The sequence below is a fragment of the Amblyomma mixtum genome, chromosome 7 (genome assembly GCF_055824585.1).
Source record: "Amblyomma mixtum isolate Tamu chromosome 7, ASM5582458v1, whole genome shotgun sequence".
Taxonomy (NCBI): Eukaryota; Metazoa; Arthropoda; class Arachnida; order Ixodida; family Ixodidae; genus Amblyomma; species Amblyomma mixtum.
Window position 1 is genome coordinate 86470885 of NC_143018.1, and position 24288 is coordinate 86495172.

Here is a 24288-nt window from a genome sequence, read left to right on the forward strand (position 1 = left end):
CCTTAACCACACATGTGTGACACAAGCAGCAACACCGCGCTTAAGGCTTTCGCCTCTCCACGCTTTAGGTCAACAAAGCGTCACCCTGAATTTTTTAAAACATACACATATCACGATTGCCTGAAAAACAGAGAAACATCCATACAGATGCTCTAAAATTCATCAGTATAGTAGGGCCTTTTTTGTGTTTGTTTCGACCGTGACATGGAAACATCGTTCCTTTTTTGCGCATTTTGCAGTGCACGGTATTCGGAACACTCACAAGACGTAGTATGAGTTACAAAGCGCAAGTACCTGGGTTCTTGTCACGCAGGAAAAACAAAATCTAAACGTCTGTATCTAATTTTAGCATTTCGTAGGTTATACAACAGACTTGACATTAACCTTCCGTGTAACTTATGGGTTTCTCTTATCATATTCTGCGACCATTCTTTTTACATGTTAAAAAAAACGTTCTAGCCAGGAGCTCTAGATCGGTCCTTGTGTTAGGAGACTTTCTTCCGTCTTCAACGATGTCCAAACGCTCACTAACTTCCCCACGTACCTGCTCGACCACATTCAAGCGAATGCTTGAATGTAATGCTACTTTGTGCTCTATCGATGCTCGAAGCTTCCGCTGTTTTTTAAATACCCGGATGTGGCGTGCACTGACCCAGCCGCAACTGAGACACACATAAAAATTACGCGTGCACTGCTGAAATGATTTATACGCTGGAGTTTATGAGCGACGAACGTAAAATGTTGGAAGTGGGAAATACTTTCGTTTATTAAAGACAATTCATTTCACGCAATATGCTTGCTCATGTTAAGAAACCCCAGCCTCGAGTTATTTTCTTTGGGTTAACGGGGTAAGCACTATTGCTAATTTATTTTAATGCAATGTAATTTTTCAGTATATCAGTTTAATTCATTTAGGCGAATTTATGATTGTTTATTTATCATTATTTGACGCTTCATTTTGACTAACGGGAATGTCAGTGAATAGTGATAAATTCTTATATCGCACTCCGCTACACCTGTAGTTTGAAAATTCGCTACCTCTGTGGTCTTCGCAGTTTTGCAAACCTACAGGCTTCTTACGAGGACAGCGCGCGCAGTACAAGGGCAGATTTCAGCGGATATTCGTCTCGAATGGACACTAAAGTGGGGGCCACTCTGAAGGATCTCGAGTGGTTGTGCAGCCTCTCGGAGCTGCCCGTTGTAGTCAAGGGTGTTCTGAGCGGTGAGTGGCGCGTTTCAAGCTCTCTCCAACGAAGTGAAATTACGTTTCTGTTACAAGTTATTACGCTTAAAGGGCTGGAGACACCAAATTTTGAAGCTATAAAAAGCCTGCTATGGGATTCCTATGTATGCAAGGGCACTCACAGCCAAGTGTTGGACGCAACAAACGTTTAAAAAATATTTTAATTTGGTTCCAAAGATTACCTAAATGCTCACTCTCACGATCTAGACCCATCGCTAGCGCCATCAACCATGACGTCACAAGAGGTGTAGAAAAATTAAAGTTTTAGTGACGTCATACTAAAATACAGTGACGTACGATGAGCGGGGCACAGCCGCGTGAGCGCAGTCGCACCAGCGAGCCGCGTTTGCTGCTAACCGCCACTCGCTCGGTTTGCGGCGCGCCGTTGCGAACAGCGTCGCAACGTCCGATTGCAGCTCGTTGCCTGCGTCCGGCCTGCTAGATATCAACGGCGGGCCGCTCGCGGCAACAACGACGGGAAGCGGTAGCCAATGCGAGCGCGGAGAGCGGCAGCGTCATGATGACATAGGGCGCACTCCTTGGAGCCGGGCGGTCTGCGCCAGTCTTCGTGCCGAACGCCGGCATCTGAAGAACGCGATAGTATTGTTTGCTCACGTTCATAGCAAACCCTGGGATATATGAACATCAAAAATGCATCTTTTCTGACGATCGTTGGCAAATACCGAGTTCCTGGTAGAAGTGATGACTGCGATGCAAGCAAATTTCATCAGCCGGTTTTGTGCTGCTGCGACCTGGTGCGGTTCGCCTGCCGTCTGCTAGCTCTGTTGCTGAAGACGTCGTGGAAATCGAAAATATCTTTTATTATGGGACGAGTTCACAGTAAAGGGGTGCCGAGCGGAGCACGTTTCTGAGCGCTGGCCAGTCCCGAAGCGCCCTCAGCTGCGGAGTCGATATACGAAAGCAGCTAGGCCTAGCGACGACTAGGGCAGTCTGGGACCAGCGCGCAGGTCGTCGGCCGGCGTTGCCGCAGGCAGTGTCGCTGCCAAATGATCCACTTTTAGCACAGTCATGCTGTCGTATCTCGAATCTAGAAAGCATCCTTTCTGGTAGCATGGCTGTTTTGTATTTTCTTGTGCGGACGTGAAGTACGCCGAGCCTGCCGGCCGGTAGGTCAGCCTGGATACCGTCTGCCGACGTCATAAAAGCGAGCTAAAGAGTGTTCTTGACGTAAATAATAAACCATGGGACAAGAAATGCGAAAAAAGTGTCATTTTTGAGGATCGCTGACCAATACTGAGCTGCTAGTAGAGGTAACAACTGTGATATGAGCAAATTTCTCACAACCGCGCCTAGCAGCTGCCGCTGGCGCGACGTTGGGGTCCGGCTCGCCTGGCGCCCGCTAGCTGCGCTGCCGAAGGGTCGAGGAGATTGACCATACTATTATTTTATTGAGAGATTGATTCTGTTAACACTACAGCTATTTGTGAAAAGTAGACCCTTTATTATAGCGCAGGCGACTTCCGAAGCGCCGGCCGCTTGCTAAACAGGCTATAGGCCTAGCGACGAGCACGGCAGCCAGGCAGTAGCAGAGCTCGTCCCCCGGAGCGCCCGCGAGCGGTGCCGTTGCCGAAAGCTCCCAACATAAGCAGACATGCTTTGTCGCTGCTCGAGTATAGCTGGCAGTTCTGATAACAAGGCGATCTTGTGTTTTCTTGTGATATTTGTACACCATCCCAAGCAGCGCTCAGGTACTGCTGCACGGCAGCGAAGTGCGACACCGGTTGTGAGCGCAGCTTGGGTAGAGCGGCGCAGCGATGCTTACTGGCATTTTGCGAAGTGTTTCGCATCCTCACGCGAACCCGCGAAGGCGATATGAGCGTGCGAACAAAAAAAAAAGTCGATGTCCTCACTCATTGGAATCAGATCTGTCAGAATCCGTGCTGCTGGGACTAGACGTGCAGTTGTTTGTCTTCATGCGCTGGTCAGCACGTGTGTGGGAAAGCAGACGATGCAGCAGTAGGTGCGTCACAACTTTTGTGGGCCCACGTGACCAAGCGAAGTTGATCTTCCCCCTCTGTGACGTCACTGTAGAACTCGGCGTTCCGAAACCGAAACCGAAAATCGTTCACCTAAAAATGCTATAATAAATTATTCACTGTGAATATACGAATCTTTGAGTGTGTATCATGCTTCCTGGAGCCATAAGAAACGTTTGAAACTAAGAACGCGCGAACCACAAATTTGGTGTCTCCACCCCTTTAAACGACCAATTTATTTGAGAGTCACGTCAGGTATAAAGCTATTACGCTGCTGACTGAAAGGCAATATTAATGCCGCAGGCAGGTGAATATTGCCACATGGTGTTCTCAGGTGGCGCAGAAGTGTCTTCGAAGATGTTGAAGTGTCTCGCGCTGGCTGGCTGGCTGCTTGCTGTATTCTGCTGGTTAGCGACCTGTCGCCCTATTTTCCGTTACAATATTCAGTGGAAAGATTCCAAAGATGTCACCATGCTACTGAAGTGATTCGAAGCCGGTGCCTCAACTTGACGACACAAATATTACTATGGACCACATCTATCAAGCGCATGTGTAGTCCTTACGACTACACTACCTTTAGCACAGTGGGGCTGTTTGGTGGGTCATGTCTTCTCGAATCAGCATGACATAAGGCTGAGAACCAGACTCGCGATGGCACCGGGTATGTGAGCGTCTCTTTTTTTTGTGTTGTTATAACACGTATTGCCAACTTATAAAACTATCACGTAGATATTAAAGGGACACTGAGGAGAAATCGAAGATCGCTTGTATCAACAGAATACCAGCGCACGATTACAAAAACGCCCCTCATCCTGACAACAAAGCTCTTGTAACGTACTAAAGAGCAAGAACCAAAATACAGGTATCGCCGCCACCGGCCAAAACTCGCAAGTACAAGCGTGATGACGTCATAGGACAAAACAGTGTTGCTAAAACCAAAAGTTCTAGCAACACTGAGACACGAAACAACGAATCACTGAGGCGCAGCCAATGCATGCGCAAATCTCCTTGACGTCGTCAGATGGCGCCACGTACCCGGCAGCTACGCGCGCGCCTGCAGTATCGGGACCAATCAGCGCCTGCTCACCGGCGGTAGGCGGGCTCCCGGTATTCCGCTTACGGTAACAAGGTACACGGTATGCTAAAGGTATTTGCGAGAACTTCGTTCACGACTTCGAGAACGGGTTCCATCGTAACGCTGGCAAAACGCCGGTGCAAACGTAAACGAAGCGACAGTAGCGACGGCCGCAATAGCCGATAGTTGCCTTCAACGTGCGGTTGCCTTCAACGTGCGGCCGGCGGTAGCTTTCTTTTCGGCTGCTGCTAGGCCGCACTACTGGCCGCCAGAAATCACAGAGTCTGCGTTACGTCATGTGCACGTCATGTTTCACTTCAGTCTTGTGTCGTCATAAGAGAGTCCCAAGTTTGAATAAGATCGGCAGGAAAAACTTTTCAACTTCGAATCCAAATTTCTTAGAAATAAAGTACAGTACGGTAAGGGTGCGGGCTAGTTAGTGATCCATAACATATTGTAACGTGCTTCCATAGAACCTCGACGGAAGAAGCAGAAGATGAAGGACCAGCAGAGAGAAAGGAAGAGAAAGAGCTGAAGGACGCTGGTAGGCTTCCTGCTTCCATCCTGCTCCGACCGATCCCCTCTGTGAATATTGCCCCGTGCGTGCTAAGCACGTAACAGTTTGGTGGAGGTGCGGGGTATCGACCACGGAGCATTCCATCTACCGAAGGAGCCGTAGACTCGCAGGCTTCCCACCACTGCCATCGGACATGCCTGGAGATGACAATGCCGAGCAACCCGGGACATCCACAGCGAACAACTGGCCACATTACCGAGAGCCCCGCACATTTTTTGGAAAACCTGAAGAGGACGTTGACGAGTGGCTGAAACACTACGAGCGGGTGAGCAAATACAATCGCTGGAACGCTGCTACCAAACTGGCTAACGTGGTGTTTTTCCTTGCCGCCACTGCGCTTGACTGGTTCGACAATCATGAGGATACACTGAGTTCATGGGCAACATTTACGACCGAAATCAAGAAAAATTTTGGGGATGAATCGGCAACAAAGAAGCGTGCGGAACAGACATTGCTTCACCGCGCGCAAGTACCCGGAGAAACTTGCACGGCATACATCGAAGCCATCTTAAAGTTATGCAAGCTAGTTAACTCCAGTATGCTTGAAGAAGACAAAGTCGGCCACCTTCTAAAAGGAATTGCGGAAGATGTTTACAATTTCCTGATTAGTAAAGAGAGCCTGAGCACCACCGCTGACGTTATAAAACATTGCAGAACATTTGAAGCTCTTAAGCTGCGTCGAATTACCCCTAAATTCGGAAGATTGGCCAATGTCACCTCTATAGCCAGTGTTGAAGCCTGTCCTCCAAATTCTATGGCTGATATGATTCGAGAGATTGTGCGCGAGGAATTGTCCAGATCCCGGGACACCTTCTGCCGCACAGAATATCTGCGGCACAGTTCTGCACCGGAGGAAGATGTTGCCGCCCTGTCGACTCCGTGGGCTCAACCTAACGGCACTTTGCCCATGGACGATCGGAACATTGCCCAACGTTATGGCCACCAGCCGGCGGAAAGGAGGCCCACCTACCCAGAAGACGTTGTTCGTCAGCAGCGAGATCCTGGCTCCAGCCAACGTCGCGACTTTGTTCGCCAGGACTTTTATGGCGGTCGCTGGCGCTCTCAACCTTTGTGCTACCGGTGTGGCATTGCAGGGCATATCGCTAGATATTGCCGCCGTCGTTTCCCGACTTCTCAAGACTGCCAACCCCCAGCGCCTACTTACGGACAAGTGCACACCGCGCAGCAGCGACCCTCAGCGTCCGCTTGGGACCCATACCGTCCGAGCACTTTGCGGAGTTCATCACCTGCATCAGACCGCAGTGTGACGCCGCCACCTCAGCGCCAACGGCGGTCACCTTCTCCTCGACGTCGTGCATCCCCTCCGCCTCCGGGAAACTAGGAGGCGCGGCCAATGGAGGTGAGGCCGCCGGCGAGTCGATGACGTCCAATATACCTCTGCCCGTGTTTATGTTGAAGAACAAACTGGAAGTGTTTATTGATGGTGTGAAAACAATGGCTCTTGTGGACACTGGTGCTACCGTATCCGTTATGAGTTTGAGGTTTAAGAACCGTTTAGGTAGGAAAGTTATGTTTAGTGGTGACCGTGCAGCGTTATTTCGTGGTGTCGGTGGTGAACCTTTGGTTCCACTTGGTGTGTGTGCTTCGGATGTTGTTATTGGTGGTCTAACGTTTAGAACAGAATTCGCAGTGCTACCACGGTCAACGCATGATGTGATTCTTGGAATTGATTTTCTGCAAGAGTGTGGTGCAACTTTAGACTGTCGTACGGGAGAAATTGCTTTGAATTCTTCACTACTTTCAGCTCTTGTGGATAACTCGACACCGGATTTTGGAGCATTTGCGGTGGAAGAAGACACTATTGTACCAGCTTTCTCCGCAGCATTCGTGCGGGTTTCCTCTATTCACAATCAGTGCGAATCTTTTGAAGCTGTGGTAGAGCCTACGACACTCGCCTGCTCTAAGAAGAGTATCGTCGTGCCTCGTTGCGTCGTTCCCGTGGTGAGAGGCCGTGCTGAGCTGTGGACAGTGAACCACTCTGAAGAGCCAGCTGTGTTGCCCCGGGGCCTCAAACTCGCCCGTTTAGAGGAAGGTGTGTCAGGTTCCGTCGCGACGTTAACCAACTCTGTCAGTGAGCAGCACGTGAAAAGAGATATGGAGACCCAAGTTAAGGCTATGATTAATCAGGCTCTTCCCACAACCGAGCGTCGCACTCTAGTGGAACTCCTTCTGAAGCACGTGTTCGTGTTCGACTTTGCCAAAGACGATTCTACACCACCGCCTACCAGTCGTATTCATCACACGATCAACACCGGCTCCGCACCTCCTATACGCCAGAAGCCCTATCGAGTCTCAGCCACTGAACGTAAGTTAATAGATGACCAAGTTCAAGAGATGCTAAAGCGAGGCATAATTCGAGAGTCTTCAAGTCCTTGGGCAGCTCCAGTTATCCTTGTTAAGAAAAAAGATGGCACATGGAGGTTCTGTGTTGACTACCGTCGCTTAAATACGGCCACGAAGAAGGACGTCTACCCGCTTCCACGTATAGATGACGCAATTGATTGTCTGCACTCCGCTTCATACTTTTCTTCTATTGATTTGAGATCCGGCTACTGGCAAATCCCCATGCACGCTGCAGATAGGGGAAAAACGGCATTCATAACACCAGACGGACTTTACGAGTTTAACGTTATGCCTTTCGGATTATGTAACGCACCTGCAACATTCGAGCGGTTCATGGATACAATCCTGCGTGGCCTTAAGTGGCAAATTTGTTTATGTTATTTGGACGACGTTGTAATTTTTGGCAAAACGTTTAGTGAGCACAACAGCCGCCTGGATATTGTGCTTGATTGCATGGAACGAGCTGGCCTTATCCTCAATTCCAAGAAATGTCATTTTGGGAACCGTGAAACAATTGTTCTTGGTCATTTAGTTGATAAAGAAGGTGTTCGACCAGATCCAAAGAAAATTGAAGCTGTCAAAAGTTTTACGGTGCCTCAATCAGTGAAAGAGCTGCAGAGTTTTTTAGGGCTCTGCTCGTACTTTCGACGCTTTATAGCTAGGTTTGCGGACATCGCTTACCCACTGACGTGTTTGCTGCATAAAGATGCACCGTTCAATTGGACCAGCGAATGTGACGCAGCTTTCCGACATCTGAAATTTCTTTTGACCTCGGGCCCCATCCTACGCCACTTCTGCCCATCTGCACCAATTGAAGTGCACACTGATGCAAGTGGTATCGGTATCGGCGCTGTACTTATACAACGCCATGGTCACGATCAGCACGTGGTAGCATATGCCAGCCGGTCATTGAGTAAGAGCGAAAGAAATTACACGGTTACTGAGCAAGAATGTCTCGCCGTTGTTTTCGCTGTACAGCGCTTCCGCTCCTATCTGTACGGTAATGCTTTCACCGTCGTGACCGACCACCACTCGCTTTGCTGGCTAGTGAGTCTTCGTGACCCCTGTGGCCGGCTTGCTCGATGGGCTTTGCGCCTACAAGAATTTAATTTCACTGTGGTGCATAAAAGCGGCCGTAAACACTCAGATGCCGATTGTCTTTCCCGTTTGCCGCTTCAAACGACTGATGACGACGCAGACAACTTTGATGAATACTTGGCGTCACTTTCACAAGCCTTCCCCGATCTTCAAGTTTTCCGAACTGAGCAACGCAAAGACCAAACATTAACCTCTTTGTTTGATGCCGCTCAAGATTCTGTAAAGAATACTTTTTGCATTCGCAACGGTTTGCTTTATAAGAAGAATTTCGCTTCTGGAGGAGCACGCATGCTTCTTGTCGTACCCGAAAACCTACGCATCACAGTTCTTGAAATGATGCACGACGACGCCACGTCTGGGCACTTGGGAGTGACACGCACACTCCACCGCACACAGCAACGATTTTACTGGCCTAACATGCGTTCAACCATCCAGCACTATGTAGCCAGCTGTGTGCAATGCCAGCGCTTTAAGCTGCCGACTTCAAGTCCACCTGGAAAACTGCGGCCAATCACACCTCCAACAGCCCCGTTTGAGCAAGTTGGCATTGACCTCCTTGGACCTTTCCCACGGTCCTCGAAAGGAAATCGATGGATTCTTGTGTGCGTAGACCACTTAACCCGTTATTGTGAGACAGCCGCGATACCAGCTGCTACTGCGTCTGAAGTATCTAACTTCTTACTTCGTTTCGTCATTCTTCGGCACGGCCCTCCTGCAGTTCTCATTAGCGACCGTGGACGCCAATTTACAGCGGACGTTGTTGAAGAATGACGAAACGAAGGAACTGCAGCGCCTCAGCAGCTGCAGTTTTCGCCACTCCACGCCATATCATCCCCAAACGAACGGTGTGGTAGAACGCACTAATCGGACGCTCACCACCATGCTTGCTATGTACGTCGCTGCAGATCATAAAGACTGGGATGGCGTCCTCCCGTTCGTTACTCATGCATACAACACAGCGCAACATGAGACAACTGGCTACAGCCCCTTTTACCTGCTCTATGCTCGCTCGCCTCGCTGTGGCCTTGACACCATTCTACCATTTTTCATCCACGACGAACCTTCTCTTGCGACCACACTCTGCAGAGCTGAAGAAGCTCGCCAGCTTGCCCGCGTTCGAATTTTATCTTCGCAAGAGCGTTCCAAGAACCGCTACGACGTCCAACACCAAGAAGTTTCTTATGTTCCTGGTGACATTGTGTGGTTGTGGACCCCTCTACGCAAGCGTGGTCTGTGTCAGAAACTGCTATCCCACTACACTGGACCGTTTGTTGTGTTGGAGTGCATTAGTGACGTTAATTACGTTATATCACGACTAACTGCTAGTGGTCGACGGTCACGCCAGTCTCAGGTGGTGCATGTAGCCCGCCTCAAGCGATTCCATCCCAGACGGTCTATTTAACTCGCCCGACGGGCTTCGTCTGCGAGGAGGGAAATGTAACGTGCTTCCATAGAACCTCGACGGAAGAAGCAGAAGATGAAGGACCAGCAGAGAGAAAGGAAGAGAAAGAGCTGAAGGACGCTGGTAGGCTTCCTGCTTCCATCCTGCTCCGACCGATCCCCTCTGTGAATATTGCCCCGTGCGTGCTAAGCACGTAACAATATAAATACCAGCGCAAAACAGCAGGACACACGACGAACGAGGACACACAAGCGCTGACTTCCAACTGACGTTTAATGGGTGAAAAATGGGCATAAATACTGGTTACAAACAACAAAAAGAAAGAGAATATCTTTGCTTGTCACTTCTTCAAGAAGCGCCACTCCGCATCTGACAAGGCGATTTAAGGCGCGCTGACACAATTATCTTGCAGCCCGGCTATCTATGCAGCCTCCTTGATCTCCCGCACTATCTGGTCAGAGTGCCTGCTGATGACCGAACAGCTAGTCAAGTCCGGATTGCACTGTTCTTCTTTCCCTGTAGTTCGGTCTTTGGTTTGGTTTATGGGGTTTAACGTCCCAAAGCGTCTAATGTAGTTCGGTCTTTGATGATGCATTTCCGCCGGTGCAGCGCCACATTGCCTGTACCTGTCTCGAACGTCCTGTACCGATGTTCTTTCAGCCGCTCATTCAGGCAACGACCCGTCTGGCCGACGTAAACCTTGCCGCATGAAATTGTATGGCGTACACCACACCCTCCACACATTCGACGAAGGGGTTCTGATGTGCCGTGTTACACCGCCGACGCTCGCCATTTCCCTCGTTGACACGTGCGCATAGAGTCCCTAATTTCATAGGGGCCGAAAAGACGACGTCAACCTCACTATGCCGACCAATCTTCTTGAGGCAATGTGACACATTATGTATATACGGCACAACGACCACTCTTCTTTTCCGCGGCGGTTCTTCGATCCCGTTTCTGGCTCGTACTTCTTGTTTTACTTCCTTCAGAAGGTGTTGACTAACGGAAGTCACAATGCCCGGAGGGTACCCAGCGTCAAGAAGATGGGCCACCTGACCGCTGAAACTTTCTTGCATGGAATGAGCGCAAGATTTTTGGATAGCGTTCTTCTATCACAGGCCGGCGATCCCTCTCTTAGTCAGCTTGGAGTGGGCCGAACGGAACGGTAGCAGCTTTTTGCAGCTCCGAGGCTCATACTTCCAGCAAGTATGACCTACTGAAAACTTGAGCCTTAAATCTAAAAACTGAAACGAGCCTTCCAACGGGACCTCGTGTGTCACTTGCAGCGGCTTCAGGCATTGCTTAAAGATGTCAAAAGCATCCGAGATCGCGGTCTCAGCCTCAGTATCCGTCGTATGTCGAAGAGGACTAGGTAGTCGTCTACGAAACGAAATACCTTGACCACGGAAGACCCTGATAAGGGTGACAGCAAGCTTCTGTCCTTCCTGGCAAGAAACAGGTCGCTGAGAACTGGGGCGACGGATACTGAGGCTGAGACCGCGATCTCGGATGCTTTTGACATCTTTAAGCAATGCCTGAAGCCGTTGCAAGTGACACACTAGGTCCTGTTGGAAGGCTCGTTTCGGTTTTTAGATTTAAGGCTCAGGTTTTCAGTAGGTCATACTTGCTGGAAGTATGAGCCTCGGAGCTGCAAGAAGCTGCTACCATTCCGTTCGGCTCACTCCAAGCTGACTAAGAGAGGGATCGCCGGCCTGTTCCTGAAGAACGCTATCCAAAAATCTTGCGCTCATTTCATGCAAGAAAGTTTCAGCGGTCAGGTGGCCCGTCTTCTTGACGCTGGGTACCCTCCGGGCATTGTGACTTCCGTTAGTCAACGCCTTCTGAAGGAAGTAAAACAAGAAGCACGAGCCAGCAACGGGATCGAAGAACCGCCGCGGAAACGAAGAGTGGTCGTTGTGCCGTACATACACAATGTGTCACATCGCCTCAAGAAGATTGGTCGGCATAGTGAGGTTGACGTCGTCTTTTCGGCCCCTGTGAAATTAGGCACTCTATGCGCACGTGTCAACAAGGGAGATGGCGAGCGTCGGCGGTGTAACACGGCACATCAGAGCCCCTTCGTCGAATGTGTGGAGGCTGTGGTGTACTCCACTCCCCTTTCATGCGGCAAGGTTTACGTCGGTCAGAGGGGTCGTTGCCTGAATGAGCGGCTGAAAGAACATCGGTACAGGACGTTGGAGACAGGTACAGGCAATCTGGCGCTGCACCGGCGGAAATGCATCATCAAAGACGGAACTACAGGGAAAGAAGAGCTGGTCCGGACTTGACCAGCTGTTCGGTAATCAGCAGGCACTCGGACCAGATAGTGCGGGAGATCAAGGAGGCTGCTGAGATAGCCGGGCTGCAAGATAATTGTGTCAGCGCGCCTTCAATCGCCTTGCCCGATGCGGAGTTGCGCTTCTTGAAGAAGTGGCAAGCAAAGATATTCCCTTTCTTTTTGTGGTTTGTAACCAGTATTTAAACCCATTTTTCACCCATAAACGTCAGTTGGAAGACAGCGCTTGTGTGTCCTCGTGCTTCGTCGTGTGTCGTACTGCTTTGCGCTGGTATTTATATGTTAGAAATAAATGCATCTTTCACTATGGGACAGTGAGGAGAGCTCTATCGATATTTTTTTTTAAAGCAAGATCCGGTAGTTTGGCATTTTGTCACTTGGTCGGCAGTGAAAGATTCATTTATTTCTAAGAAATTTGGATTCGAAGTTGAAAAAGGTTTTCCCGTCGCTCTAATTCAAACCTGGGACTCTCTTATGACGACACAGGACTAAGTGATGTGAAGCATGACGTTCACATCACGTAACGCAGACTCCGTGATTTCTGGCGGCCAGCAGTACGGCCTAGCATTAGCCGAAAAGAAAGCTCCCGCCGGCCGCACGTTGAAGACATCTTTCGGCTCTTACGACCGTCACTACCGTCGCTTCGTTTGCATTTGCACCGGCGTTTTGCCAGCGTTACGATGGATCCCGTTGTCGAAGTCGTCAACAAAGTTCTCGCAAATAGACACCTTTAGCATACCGTGTACCTTGTTACCGTTAGCAGAATACCGGGAGCACGCCTACCACCGGTGAGCAGGCGCTGATTGGTCCCGATGCTGCAGGCGCGCGCGTAGCTGCCGGGTACGTGGCGCCATCTGGCGACGTCAAGCAGATTTGCGCATGCATTGGCTGCGCCTCTGCGATTCGTGGCTTCTCGTGTCTAAGTGTTGCTAGAACTATTGGTTCTAGCAACATTGTTTTGTCCTATGACGTCATCACGCTTGTACTTGCGAGTTTGGCCTGCGGCGGCGATACCTGTATTTTGGTTCTTGCTCTTTTCTACGTTACAAAAGCTTTGTTGTCAGTATGAGTGGCATTTTTGTAATCAGGAACTGGTATTCTGTCGATACAAGCCAACTTCAATTTCTCCTCAGTGTGCCTTGAAGGCGAAAGCCTTGAATGGCTCATGCTCGCGGTCTCGTCCGTCCATGCGCTGGAATCTTGCCAACTGTGGCCTCTCCTCCGCGCAGCGGCACAACCTCCTCCCCCCCGTAGCAACCGGCGCGCAGGTGGGGAGCGCAGCTGTGCATAGCAACTGTGAGGTCGCACAGTAGCGGTAGAACGAACGCGCGGCACCGCCGCTCCTTCGCCAGGCGTCTTGTTGCAGTCAAGTGAGCAAGACGCACGGCTCCGAAGCGGCCCAGTGATTCCGCGCCAAGCGGTTCAGGGAAGCGGCAGTGGGTTGACCACAAGGCTTTCGCCAAGCACACTTTAGAATTTCCAAATGTCCTCGGTAATTTTTACTGGAAATATAAAACGCTCGATAAATTGAAATTAAGTCCGCTATTCGCGTCGCATGTATGATGGCTGTCTAGACAAGAAAGATGTCTTTTTTTCCGCGCTTTTGCTCTGCTCGGTGATCTTGAAGTGAGACTCGAGAACAGTTCTTAATAAGCTACGGTTCATGCGCTACGTTTGTAAAGTAGCCATCATGCCAATAATTGTCGACAGCCCGCCATATTATTAGGGGGACTAATCTGAAACCAAGCCACATCGTGGTTAGCAACATCTGCCAGTTTTCATTCGTGCGCACTTTGAGTCGGAAATTTCTAGAGATGCATCTAGAATAATGCACCGTTTACTTTCAAATATATTACTTCAAATGAGAGAACAATTCATTGCAAACAATATTCGAAGTTCGAAATAAATATGTATCGTTTTTGGCCGTTGAGCCAATCGTCGCATTTGAGGCCTGTTCTTCCAACCACAGTTGGCATTAGGAGTCTTTTAAAAAAGCGCCTCCTCTATTCTTTCAGTTCTAGTCACGTCGGCCACGAGGCAATGCGTCCTCTTTGGACGCTTTTGTTAATTCATTTGTCGCAATGTGGACCTACCAGTGGGAAGTGGCGGATCACGTAAGTGCGCTAGCTGCTGCGTGGCAGGCGAATGCTGGTTCAGAAAGTACTTTCTGGCGAAGAAATGGAGGTCAGTAGTTTCTTCGCCCACATTGGGTGGCGCGTAACTATGGATTAAGTGTTCCTTGCCTTGCACTGTCCATGATAAGGATGCACAAACCCACAGCGGAATGGAGAGCGTAAAAAAGGTTAGTAGAGAGCGCTTTACGTATGGAAACCTGTTGATGTGAATGGCATTAGAATTAAATTTTATGCGGTACTAGTTGTGTCGTGAGATTCGTAGCGAGGTCATTAGCAAGAAGAAACTCAACCTTATAGTTCATGGTATCTATCGCTTAAAGGGATTCATTTCGGAGACGAGTATAAAAACAGTGGTTTTTTTCTGGTAGATCTGGCCCAGTGGAGCAAAAACGAGACCACGATTTGCGGTTTATAGGAAGGAATTTATATTTTCGATTGCCAAATAGAGTGAGATCAGAGTAGATGGTAACACCACGTTGTGTTTTCTGCGATTTCCGTTCTGTGTTTTCACTTGCAGCGGATATACTGCATTTCAAGACATGCCCCAGCATCACACAGTGTATTATTTTTTGCGCATATAAACTTGAGGCAGAGTACTTTTCGCTCTCTCAATAAATTCCCCGCTCTCTGAATAGGACCCGACGCGGTGGCTCAGGGGTTAGCGCGCTCAGCTACTGTGCCACAGTACCTGGGTTCGAACCCGACCGCCGCGGCGGCCGCGTTTCGATCGAGTTGAAAGTCAAAAAAAGCGCCTGTGTGCTGTGCGAAGTCAGTCCCTCCCTTATCCCTTCCTTACGGCGCGGTTCCGGATAAGTGTAACAGACATAAGTGTAACCGAGAAAAGTGTAACCGAGATAAAGTGTAACAGTTAATGCGCCACTTGCTTTCCTGACAACCAATCTTCAATTAATTACAGCCAATTTTATTGTTTAACATACTTGATCATCTTCTAAAATATTTTTCAAAACTAAATAGCACAACCTACACCACCGCTATGCGTGTAGCGGCACTGCCATCGCCATCCTGCTGCCGGCAACAGTAGGGCCATTTTTTTTACCTACACTGTCTACACTAGTGTAGCCAGTGTTTACTGATTTCATTATACACTTGCTACACCAGTGTAGCCAGTGTAGGTAAAAAAAAATGACCCTAGTGTTTGCTTGCATCGGTGATAGATATCATTTTTTTTATTATAGTATTTCGTGAACTGGATTCCTTAGTGCTCTCAACTATAGGCATACGTTGTCATATGACAATGCCCTGAAGACCTTACTAACACCCTCTTCTGCTTCCCGTCAGTGAAACAGTCTGCAGAGCTTGTGGTACCTCGTATCAGCAGAATGGAGCCAACAAGACGTTTTTATTTATTTATTTATTCATTTTTTAGGCAATACAAGTATTGCCCACGAGGCAAGACAAAAGGAGACTATTGGTCTCCTGACTAGGTCTTGGCCTCGCCGGGCGCAGCAGAGGCAGTAGTACATAACATATCGCCATAATCATACATCCTAATCACGATCAGATCAGATGATTATATAATTCTACATGCAATATACATATGCACAATCTGCGAGAAATAAATGGCACTTTGCTTAATAGCGACATGAAGAAACAGGAATATTTAATAAAAACAAAACAAAAAGACAAACCAGAACATCAATGACACAATAAGGCACGTGCTCTTTGCCTAAACTGATGTACAGATGTAACATTTTTTGCAGTAGCTATTATATCTGGATAGGAATTGCAGAACTTTGAAATTTGATATTCGATAGTTTGAGTACCATAATTTGTTCTTGGCCTTTCTGTCAGTAAAGTAGTATGGCGCAATGAATAACCGGTATCTCTATCAAGGTACTGACTACAAAACGCCGCAGAATTTGTTGTCATCTGTTTATATATATACAGACTCAGTTTCAGGTGATATGAATACATGAAAGACGGTAGATTGTGGCGGATCATAAGCTCAGAAGCACTAGCTTGTCCATTTGCTGGCTGAAATAAACGTGCAGCTTTCCGAATGAGCACACATAGTCTTTCGCGATCAGTTTTTGTGGTAGTTCCCCATACCAACAGACAATAATTTATATGAGATTGAACAAGAGAAAAATACAGTCGCTTCTTGAGCCAAACGGGCAACAGATTACGAAGCCTGTATAGAATGCCAACTGATTTTGCAATCTTGATGCGGACATTATTAACATGATATGACCAACTAAGCTTCCTGTCAAAAGTAACTCCTAAAAACGAAAGATTTTCAACCTGTTCAATCTCAGAAGTTCGAAACGACAGTCGCATAACATGGGATATGGGCTTATTTTTTGCACAAAACAACATAAACTTCGTTTTATTTGTATTTAATTCAAGTTCATTTAGGAAAAGCCATGTGCTAAGTTCCAGTAGCCAAGTGTTAGAAATAATTTCAAGTTGTTTAAGATTTTCACCATGAAAGAAAACGTTAGTATCATCGGCATATAAAATTATATCATTGGTTAAAGGAATGTTTACTATATCATTAATGTAAATAATGAAAAGTAAAGGACCTAGTATAGATCCCTGTGGAACTCCCTATTTTATAACACTCATTGCGGATGAAACACCGTGCACTGATGTAAACTGCAGTCTCGACTGAAGATAACTACGCATTAGTTGGTGTGCAATACCTCTTATTCCATATAACTCAAGTTTTCGTAATAAAATGTTGTGTTTAATAGAATCAAATGCTTTTCTAAAGTCTAAAAAAATTCCTACAGTAAAAAGCTTGCTCTCTATATCGCTAAGAATTCTATTTTTAACTCGTAGTAATGCGGATTCAGTCGACTTGGCTTTTTGGAACCCATATTGACTGTTCGTAATTACATGCAGTGACGAAAGAAAGCTAGTCAAACGGACATATATAACACGTTCTGCGACTTTCGAAAACAGCGGAAGAACCGAAATAGGCCTATAATTACTTAGATCATTATATGGTCCTTTTTTGTGAATTACAGCAACCCGAGCGATTTTCATTTTTTCTGGAAAACAACCGGTCTCGAACATACGATTGCAGATGTGTGTTAAAGGTCCTGCTATAAATTCAGCAACTGCTTTGATTGGTATCACTCTTATTTCATCTTCGCCAGCTGCCGAACTGTTGTTTAAGGAATTAATAATAGAAATAATCTCATCCTCTGACGTGGGTTGGAAGAATAAAGAGTCGCTGATTGTTTGCTTAATATACCGTTCACAGCTGAGTTGTGAAGAAACATGAAAAGTGGAAGTCGATGCCCCCGCGTCTAAGAAGTGGTTATTAAATGCATCTGCAAGCGCTGCACCTTTATAAGCATTTCCATTAAGAATCAGTTCAGCTGGTATGCCAGTCGCGTTGCTGGCGGTTAGTTCGCGATATGTTTTCCATATTTTACTGCAGTCATTTTTGCAAGCATCAAATTTACGAGCATAGAATTCTGATCTCGCCTTCTTTAGGTCACTGCTCAGTTTGTTTCTGATTTGTTTAAATTCCTGTAGTAGTACTGTATCACGTGTACGCAAAAACAAGTTAAATAATCTATCCTTGTGTTTAATACGCTTGTAAAGTTCGCCAGTCACCCATTCTTTTCGAGCCTTTTTGTGCTTAATCACAGGTTTATAAGGAAATGCATCATTATAGCATTTTTTCAGTCTAGTAATAAACACATCGTAGGCTTTAGAAGGATCCATAATATCGTATATATCTTCCCACTTCTCCTTCTCAACCACAGACATAAAGGCTTCAACCTTCTGCGTGTTTATGAACCGTATATGAACAGTTTCATGTACAACACTCTGTCGTATTGGAAAAGCCGCAAATATTGGTAAGTGGTCACTAATGCCAGAGCTTAAAACACCAGATCTAGTAGCATTCGTTGAAAAGGTACTAAAACATAGATCAATTAGTGTACTAGAACTTGGGGTTACTCTTGTGGGCGCATGAATTATATTCTCACAACCATTTGCTAGCATACATTCTAATAACTGGGTCTTCGCTGGTAAATTTGAAAGCAAGTCAATATTAAAGTCCCCCACAATTACCGCGTGCCTTTTTGAATTATTTACAAATTCAAAAAGAGAGTCTAAAAAATTAAACAACGCTTGAGGAGCGCCTTGGGGTGGTCGGTAAATGGCAATGACAACAACATTGTACATCGTGATTGCTACCGATTCAAAGTCTTCACAGATATACGTGTAGTTTGAGAGTACATCAAAACGGTGTTGGTTTCGCACATATATGGAAACGCCCCCACCTCTTTTGTTTTCACGATTTACAGAGATGTGCCTATAACTCTGAAAGCAGATGGCATCAGAATCATCAACAAACCATGTTTCGGAAAAGGCCATAAGATCAAATGGGTACTGCAGCACAGATAGATATGCCTCGACATCATTTTGTTTGTTTCTTAAGCTCCTGGCATTTAAATGAAATAACGAAAGACATTGCGCTTTGAAGTGGTTGTCTGTGCGCATTAAATTATTGAATGAAGTGGTAGTATGATAAGCCATCTTATCATTAAAAAAATAAACAGCAAAAAAGTCCTATCAAAAGATTATGCTATCTTGTCAAGGTCATCTTCGGCTGAGATCCTTAAGGCGCGTGTGCCGGTTTGCTTCCGCGCGAATATCTTGCCCTCGGTCACCCAAACAAACTGATAGCTCTGTTCTTTCGCCTTGTTTTTCGTCAGCCAGTGCAGTCGCCGATTTGTCGCGGTAAGGTTCTCCAGAAACCAAATTCCCGATACTGCGTCTTTCACGTCTTTCCGTTTTCCGAACCATTTGGATCTCATGTTTTTTGTTGCAAACCTGACCAGGACTGCCGGAATTTTCCCTTCTTTATGCGGCAAGCGATGCAGTGCCTCAATGTCATCGTCGGATAGCTGTGGCAGGTCGAGTTTGGTAGCAATCTTATTAAGCTCATCCATCAGGTTTTCGTTGTCGGAAGGTTTCAGTCCATGGATTTCAAGGTTGTGTTGACGCATACGCTGCTCTAAATCATTCATTTCTTGTTTCATTGCGCGAATGTCTGCTGTATCCGATGACTGCTCAAGTGTTTCCACCCGTTGGCGCAAGTCGTTGATGTCTTTATTCTGCTTTTCGAGCTTGACATTCAGATTATCGTATGTATCAGACAGATGCTGAACCGATGTCTCAATACTCTTTACAGTGTCCTGTAAGCTGAGCAGTTTGTTGAGCTTAGACTCCAGCACCTGTATTTGGGACAGCTTTCTGTTTATCTGGGTTAACTGGTCTGTGAGATCACTGGGCTGTTTGGATAAATCACTATTTGTCGCAGTGTCTTTGCAGCTTGCACATTTTAGGGCTTTCTGCGTCACTTTCTTCATCTGCTTAAAAGATTTTGCACTTACACCGCAGCATTTTCCCAAGTGAAATTTTTCACAACACTCTGCGCATGTCATAAATTCATCAACAATCTGGAGGCTGCATGATGCGCAGGCAATCTCGTCATCTGAAGACATCACAAAACAGTACTAATACAATGCACTAGCAGAACGGAATTACAGCATTTAAGCTACAAGTGGGAGCATAGCAGTGGCGGTGACAATAAGGGACAGAAGCGTGCGTAACGCAAAGGTGCTGTAACCAACCTGAAACGATCGAAGAAATTTTCAGGATACGCCCTGTTGTCTTGCCGCCGCCACTGCTGCAACCCGAATGTGACGGCGATGATCGGTGGTGGTCCTTTTGTAGCTGCCTTGATGATAACCGGGCCACGTGACAAGCAGGATAGCCAGGTCAGCAGCAGGCTTTACGTTGGTCGTCCTGGTGTCGGCTTTAGCGGGTAAGAATTTTCCACGGTGAAGCGGCTCTGAAACGATCGAAGAAATTTTCAGGATACGCCCTGTTGTCTTGCCGCCGCCACTGCTGCAACCCGAATGTGACGGCGATGATCGGTGGTGGTCCTTTTGTAGCTGCCTTGATGATAACCGGGCCACGTGACAAGCAGGATAGCCAGGTCAGCAGCAGGCTTTACGTTGGTCGTCCTGGTGTCGGCTTTAGCGGGTAAGAATTTTCCACGGTGAAGCGGCTCTGAAACGATCGAAGAAATTTTCAGGATACGCCCTGTTGTCTTGCCGCCGCCACTGCTGCAACCCGAATGTTTGTATTTTTCCGCGTAAATTTTTATTTAATTTTCTTACAAGTCAGCCTAAATGAGTTCCCCTTGGAAAGCATTGTATTGCTCCAAAGACGTTTTTTTTTGCGCAAGAACTTTTTGGTAAGCATAATAAATGTGCGATTCAGGTAGAATTTCAGGATATTCAGTGGCGTTTGGGACCATTGACGTTCCCTTCCTCGAATTTTCTCGTTTTCAGTGAAGTTTCTGCCAACACTTGCGACTAGAAGGAAATGGAAATCTTCCTGGATTTTGGAAGAATTTAAAGAAGTAGTAAGAAAATTTTTTTTTCGCCAAGGTTAAGGTCGCAGGCTGGTGGTCAAGGTACAATCCCGGCTGCAAGCATGTAAAATGAATAGTGGGAGCGAAGGAATTGGTGAGTGCGGAAAGCCTCTATTTACGGCCGACTTCGAGCCTCTCGAGTTGCGACATTCGCTGCCGGCACTGAGCTAAGGCTTCACGAGAACCATCTGTTTCACACCGCTGCGAAAGAGTTTGAGAGATAAGGTCGATCTGGAGGTTAGCACTTCGTCCACTGAGGTTTCGCCTCGATGATTGCGCGTTCGAACTTCCCCGTACTTCGTCGCTCGATAAAATACTTCCGTTATTGCTCCACATCACGGAGGATGGCGATCCGAAGACTGTCTACCGAAATTTAGAAGAAAGACAAAAAGGCGCCTTCCTCTCGCCGCCTCTACCGCGCTGTTCCTCATATTCCCTTTTTAGGCTCGTCTTTGAGCTGGGGGCAAATACAGCGCAGTTTCTAGTAAAGCGTCTGCCAAGGAGACGCGGCTTCAACGATATGCCATAAGACATCCGAGCCATCTTAATCGTATGCCAACATTTCAAGGTTTTATTGGACGACTTATACGACTTTCAAAAGATCAACTTCTCCAGATCCAGGTTTAGAGCATCGACTCTTACAACGGATAGGTTGACTGGGGCTTTCAAATTTCTTCCAGCAAATTATAACAACTCAGCACGCCAGAAAGCTAACATAAACTTAAATGGCCAAAACTGAAGAGGGAAGAAACTAAACGTTTTCGAAAATATTAGTTACTCTCGAATAGGTATCAACTCCGCAACGTATGTTCAGGTACCAAAGTACACATCGAAACGTTTGGACCACGCCTTGAAGGCCAGGGAACTTTCTCATAGTGGTAGCGTGTTCGGTTATTCTTTTTTGTTACATCTGTCCGAGACAGGAACAGCTTGCCATCTGGCATTGTATATATCTCCTCAAATGATGCTTTCTTTCATTCTTTCAAAAAATTTGTCATGCCCACATTTCACACCTGTCCTACAGGGCGATGCAAGTACCACATAAACAAATATGGTAGTCGTGGTGATATGAGACTAGACTGACTGGTAAATGGGACGTGCGACATACCAGTTCATCCCAGCCGTTTCCAGACCAACTTTTATATACACCGGCAATAGTGAACCCCATCCACCCTACTATTTGCCCCACTCACTGCACCACCTGCTCGGCCCAAGCAGCCGACCTCTACCACTACCTTTGGGCCTGCCAACAACCGCGGGCTTTCGTCCCCTTCCTAAACCTATCCCGTTCTTCCTGGTAGGCCGCTCTGCTTTCCACTGACCCGATAAACCATAGAAGACTGCTCACCCGGGTGAGGCGTGAGTAGGAGGCCAGAGGGCTCCAGTACTTCTAAAGCCCTCCCGGGAAGCAATAGCTTTCTCTTTTATATAAATAAAGGTTATTCTTTCTCCCCCTTACTTTCGTCACAGGCGAGGCGGCGCTGGCAGCTTACCGCCACGGTGCCTCAGCTGTCATGGTATCCAACCACGGAGGACGCCAGCTCGACGGAACCCCAGCCACGGTGAGTGTATGGTAAAGAAAAGCGCCGATTGAGCATAAAACACTCGAAGCACGAGTATGAACAAAAATATGCAAATAAATGCACTGGAGCCGACAGTAGAACTTTTGGCAAATCATCTCAGTATATTCAAAGCATTTTACCGCCACCTTGCGATGAAACTAACGGGGCAAGTTGAAATTTCTTCTGAGTAGCTATCTTAGGTTTGGCAGTTTCTGTGGCGCTGTTGGAGTACAGAGTCGGGCACGCTTGTCTAGAGCGCTGGAAATGTGCCGTTCGGGGGGAATGAAGAGAAATTATGAAGCAGGTATTGACTTTCACTGATAATGCTTGCGCTGGAGAGCAGCTGGATAGAGACGTGAACGCACAGGCACCAGCGCCTTACCGCTAGCAAAGCGGCCGCGAATATATTTCAGTTCATTTGCTCCGCAGCACAGCGTCCGAGCACTCTAGGCAAGTGCGATCGACTTTGAACAAACGCTCTTCAAGGTGATGAATAAATACTCTCCACAGCTTTATAACAACCTCAGAGCAGGACCTGAAAACTTCTTGTGGCAATTCAAAATAGCATGCGTACTTGTGTATGCTTCGTTCCTACAGGCTCTTAGCTATGTTTATTTAAAAAACTCTGAGTCGCCTTAATAGTAATTAAAAATCGTCTTTTCTCGGGTGGCCTTCTTAACAGATTTCCTTTATTTCATAATATTCTCTTTACCAAACTATTACCACATACAATCTGTGCAGCCATCCATTTCTAGGCGTCCACATTAGGTTAAATGTTTTATATTGTTGCATAACGGCAGGTCGCTGAAAACAGAACGCCTTGAAGAATGGTGATGGCATCATTTATTGGTGCAGGCCTAACGCGAGCGCTCTCTGCCCGCGACACTGTCCACTTCGTCTTTTCTAGCCCGTTGCAATATATTGTACTGGTATTCGTAGTTTGAGACTTTTAAAAACTAAAAAATGAACTTAGAAAAGTTACTTCTGTTACGTTTGTTGAACAAAGCAATAAGAGGCTTTCCAATGGAAAATTGAAATCGGATTTGCTAACGAGGACGCTTCGGCCGCTTGGAGAATCTCTAACTTCTGTTTTTTTTTTTTTTTGTCTGTAGCTTTTCGGAATCGAAGGCACACTATGTCTGTCGCAAACAAATTCCCTCCCATGTGGTTCCTGCAACTTCTAGATACTCAACAGCCCAGGCTACCTCCAGTGTGGGGTATGGGGCGCACGCCGCTATACCACAAAAAGCGTGCTCTCGACGCAAAATTCAGTCACTACAACACGTTGACTGTAAGCGTTGCTTATTCTTGAGAGGGCACGGTTACTCAGACTTTTTCACTTTGTCCGGTCTTCGGGCAATTTTGGTGTCCCATTTAACGATGTGCTGGATGAGCAACATTCAACTTAGTTCCACGACCTCGCACGGGAAGATTGGCTCGGAAAATTTTTATTATCGGCTTGAGAAACAAATGGATTAGTTGATTTTGCTAGGCCCCGGTCAATAGAGACTGGCGGCGACCTCTTGGACTCTTGTCACAAAATGCACTTGTGTTTCCAGGTCGAAGCTGAGCAGCAAAGTCTCCCATAGGCGCCCGTGCGCGAGTCTCTGAAGTGGTGGGGGATCTGTCGAACAGCTCCAGAAGACGTGGTCTACAGTTGTTGCACTCTGGTTTAAATCTATCCGGGTTACAGATGCTTTGGAACTGCGGGGTTGGGAAGAGGTTTAGTTTAGAGTTGTCTCTACAGTACCTCCTGATATTTGGTTAGGTTTTTGTACAGAGGTGGGGAGATTAGCCTTTCTAGCCTCTGATTCTGGGTGATCTCACAATAGTTACAAAGGACATCTCTTCTCAATCCGACATCTCAGTTGGCATCCACCGCTTAGGAATGATTTTCCGTGCGACAGCACTATTAGCCTCCTACCCCGAAAAGCCAAAAGGTGGACGTGAAGCCTCTGAAAGAGTTGCGAAAGAAAAAGACGGTGCATAACTGGCTCCCTGTGTGATTGGACACCTCAATCGCGCTTTGAGCTGCGTGGCGGTAGTGGGAGAGAGAAGTGCGCTGCATGCGTTGGCGTGGACAACGGTGTAGAAGAAAGGGAGCACCGGAGC

General features: G+C 47.2%; 1 protein-coding gene across 1 annotated transcript in view; it reads left to right on the forward strand.

The window, feature by feature from the left end:
- Positions 1-24288, forward strand: part of LOC149336715 (uncharacterized) — a 68352-nt gene that overhangs the window by 36854 nt on the left and 7210 nt on the right. Inside the window, exons 4-5 of the mRNA XM_089554220.1 lie at positions 1056-1222; positions 22085-22176. Coding sequence (XP_089410346.1) covers positions 1056-1222; positions 22085-22176 — 259 coding nt within the window. The remainder of the gene's footprint in view (positions 1-1055; positions 1223-22084; positions 22177-24288) is intronic.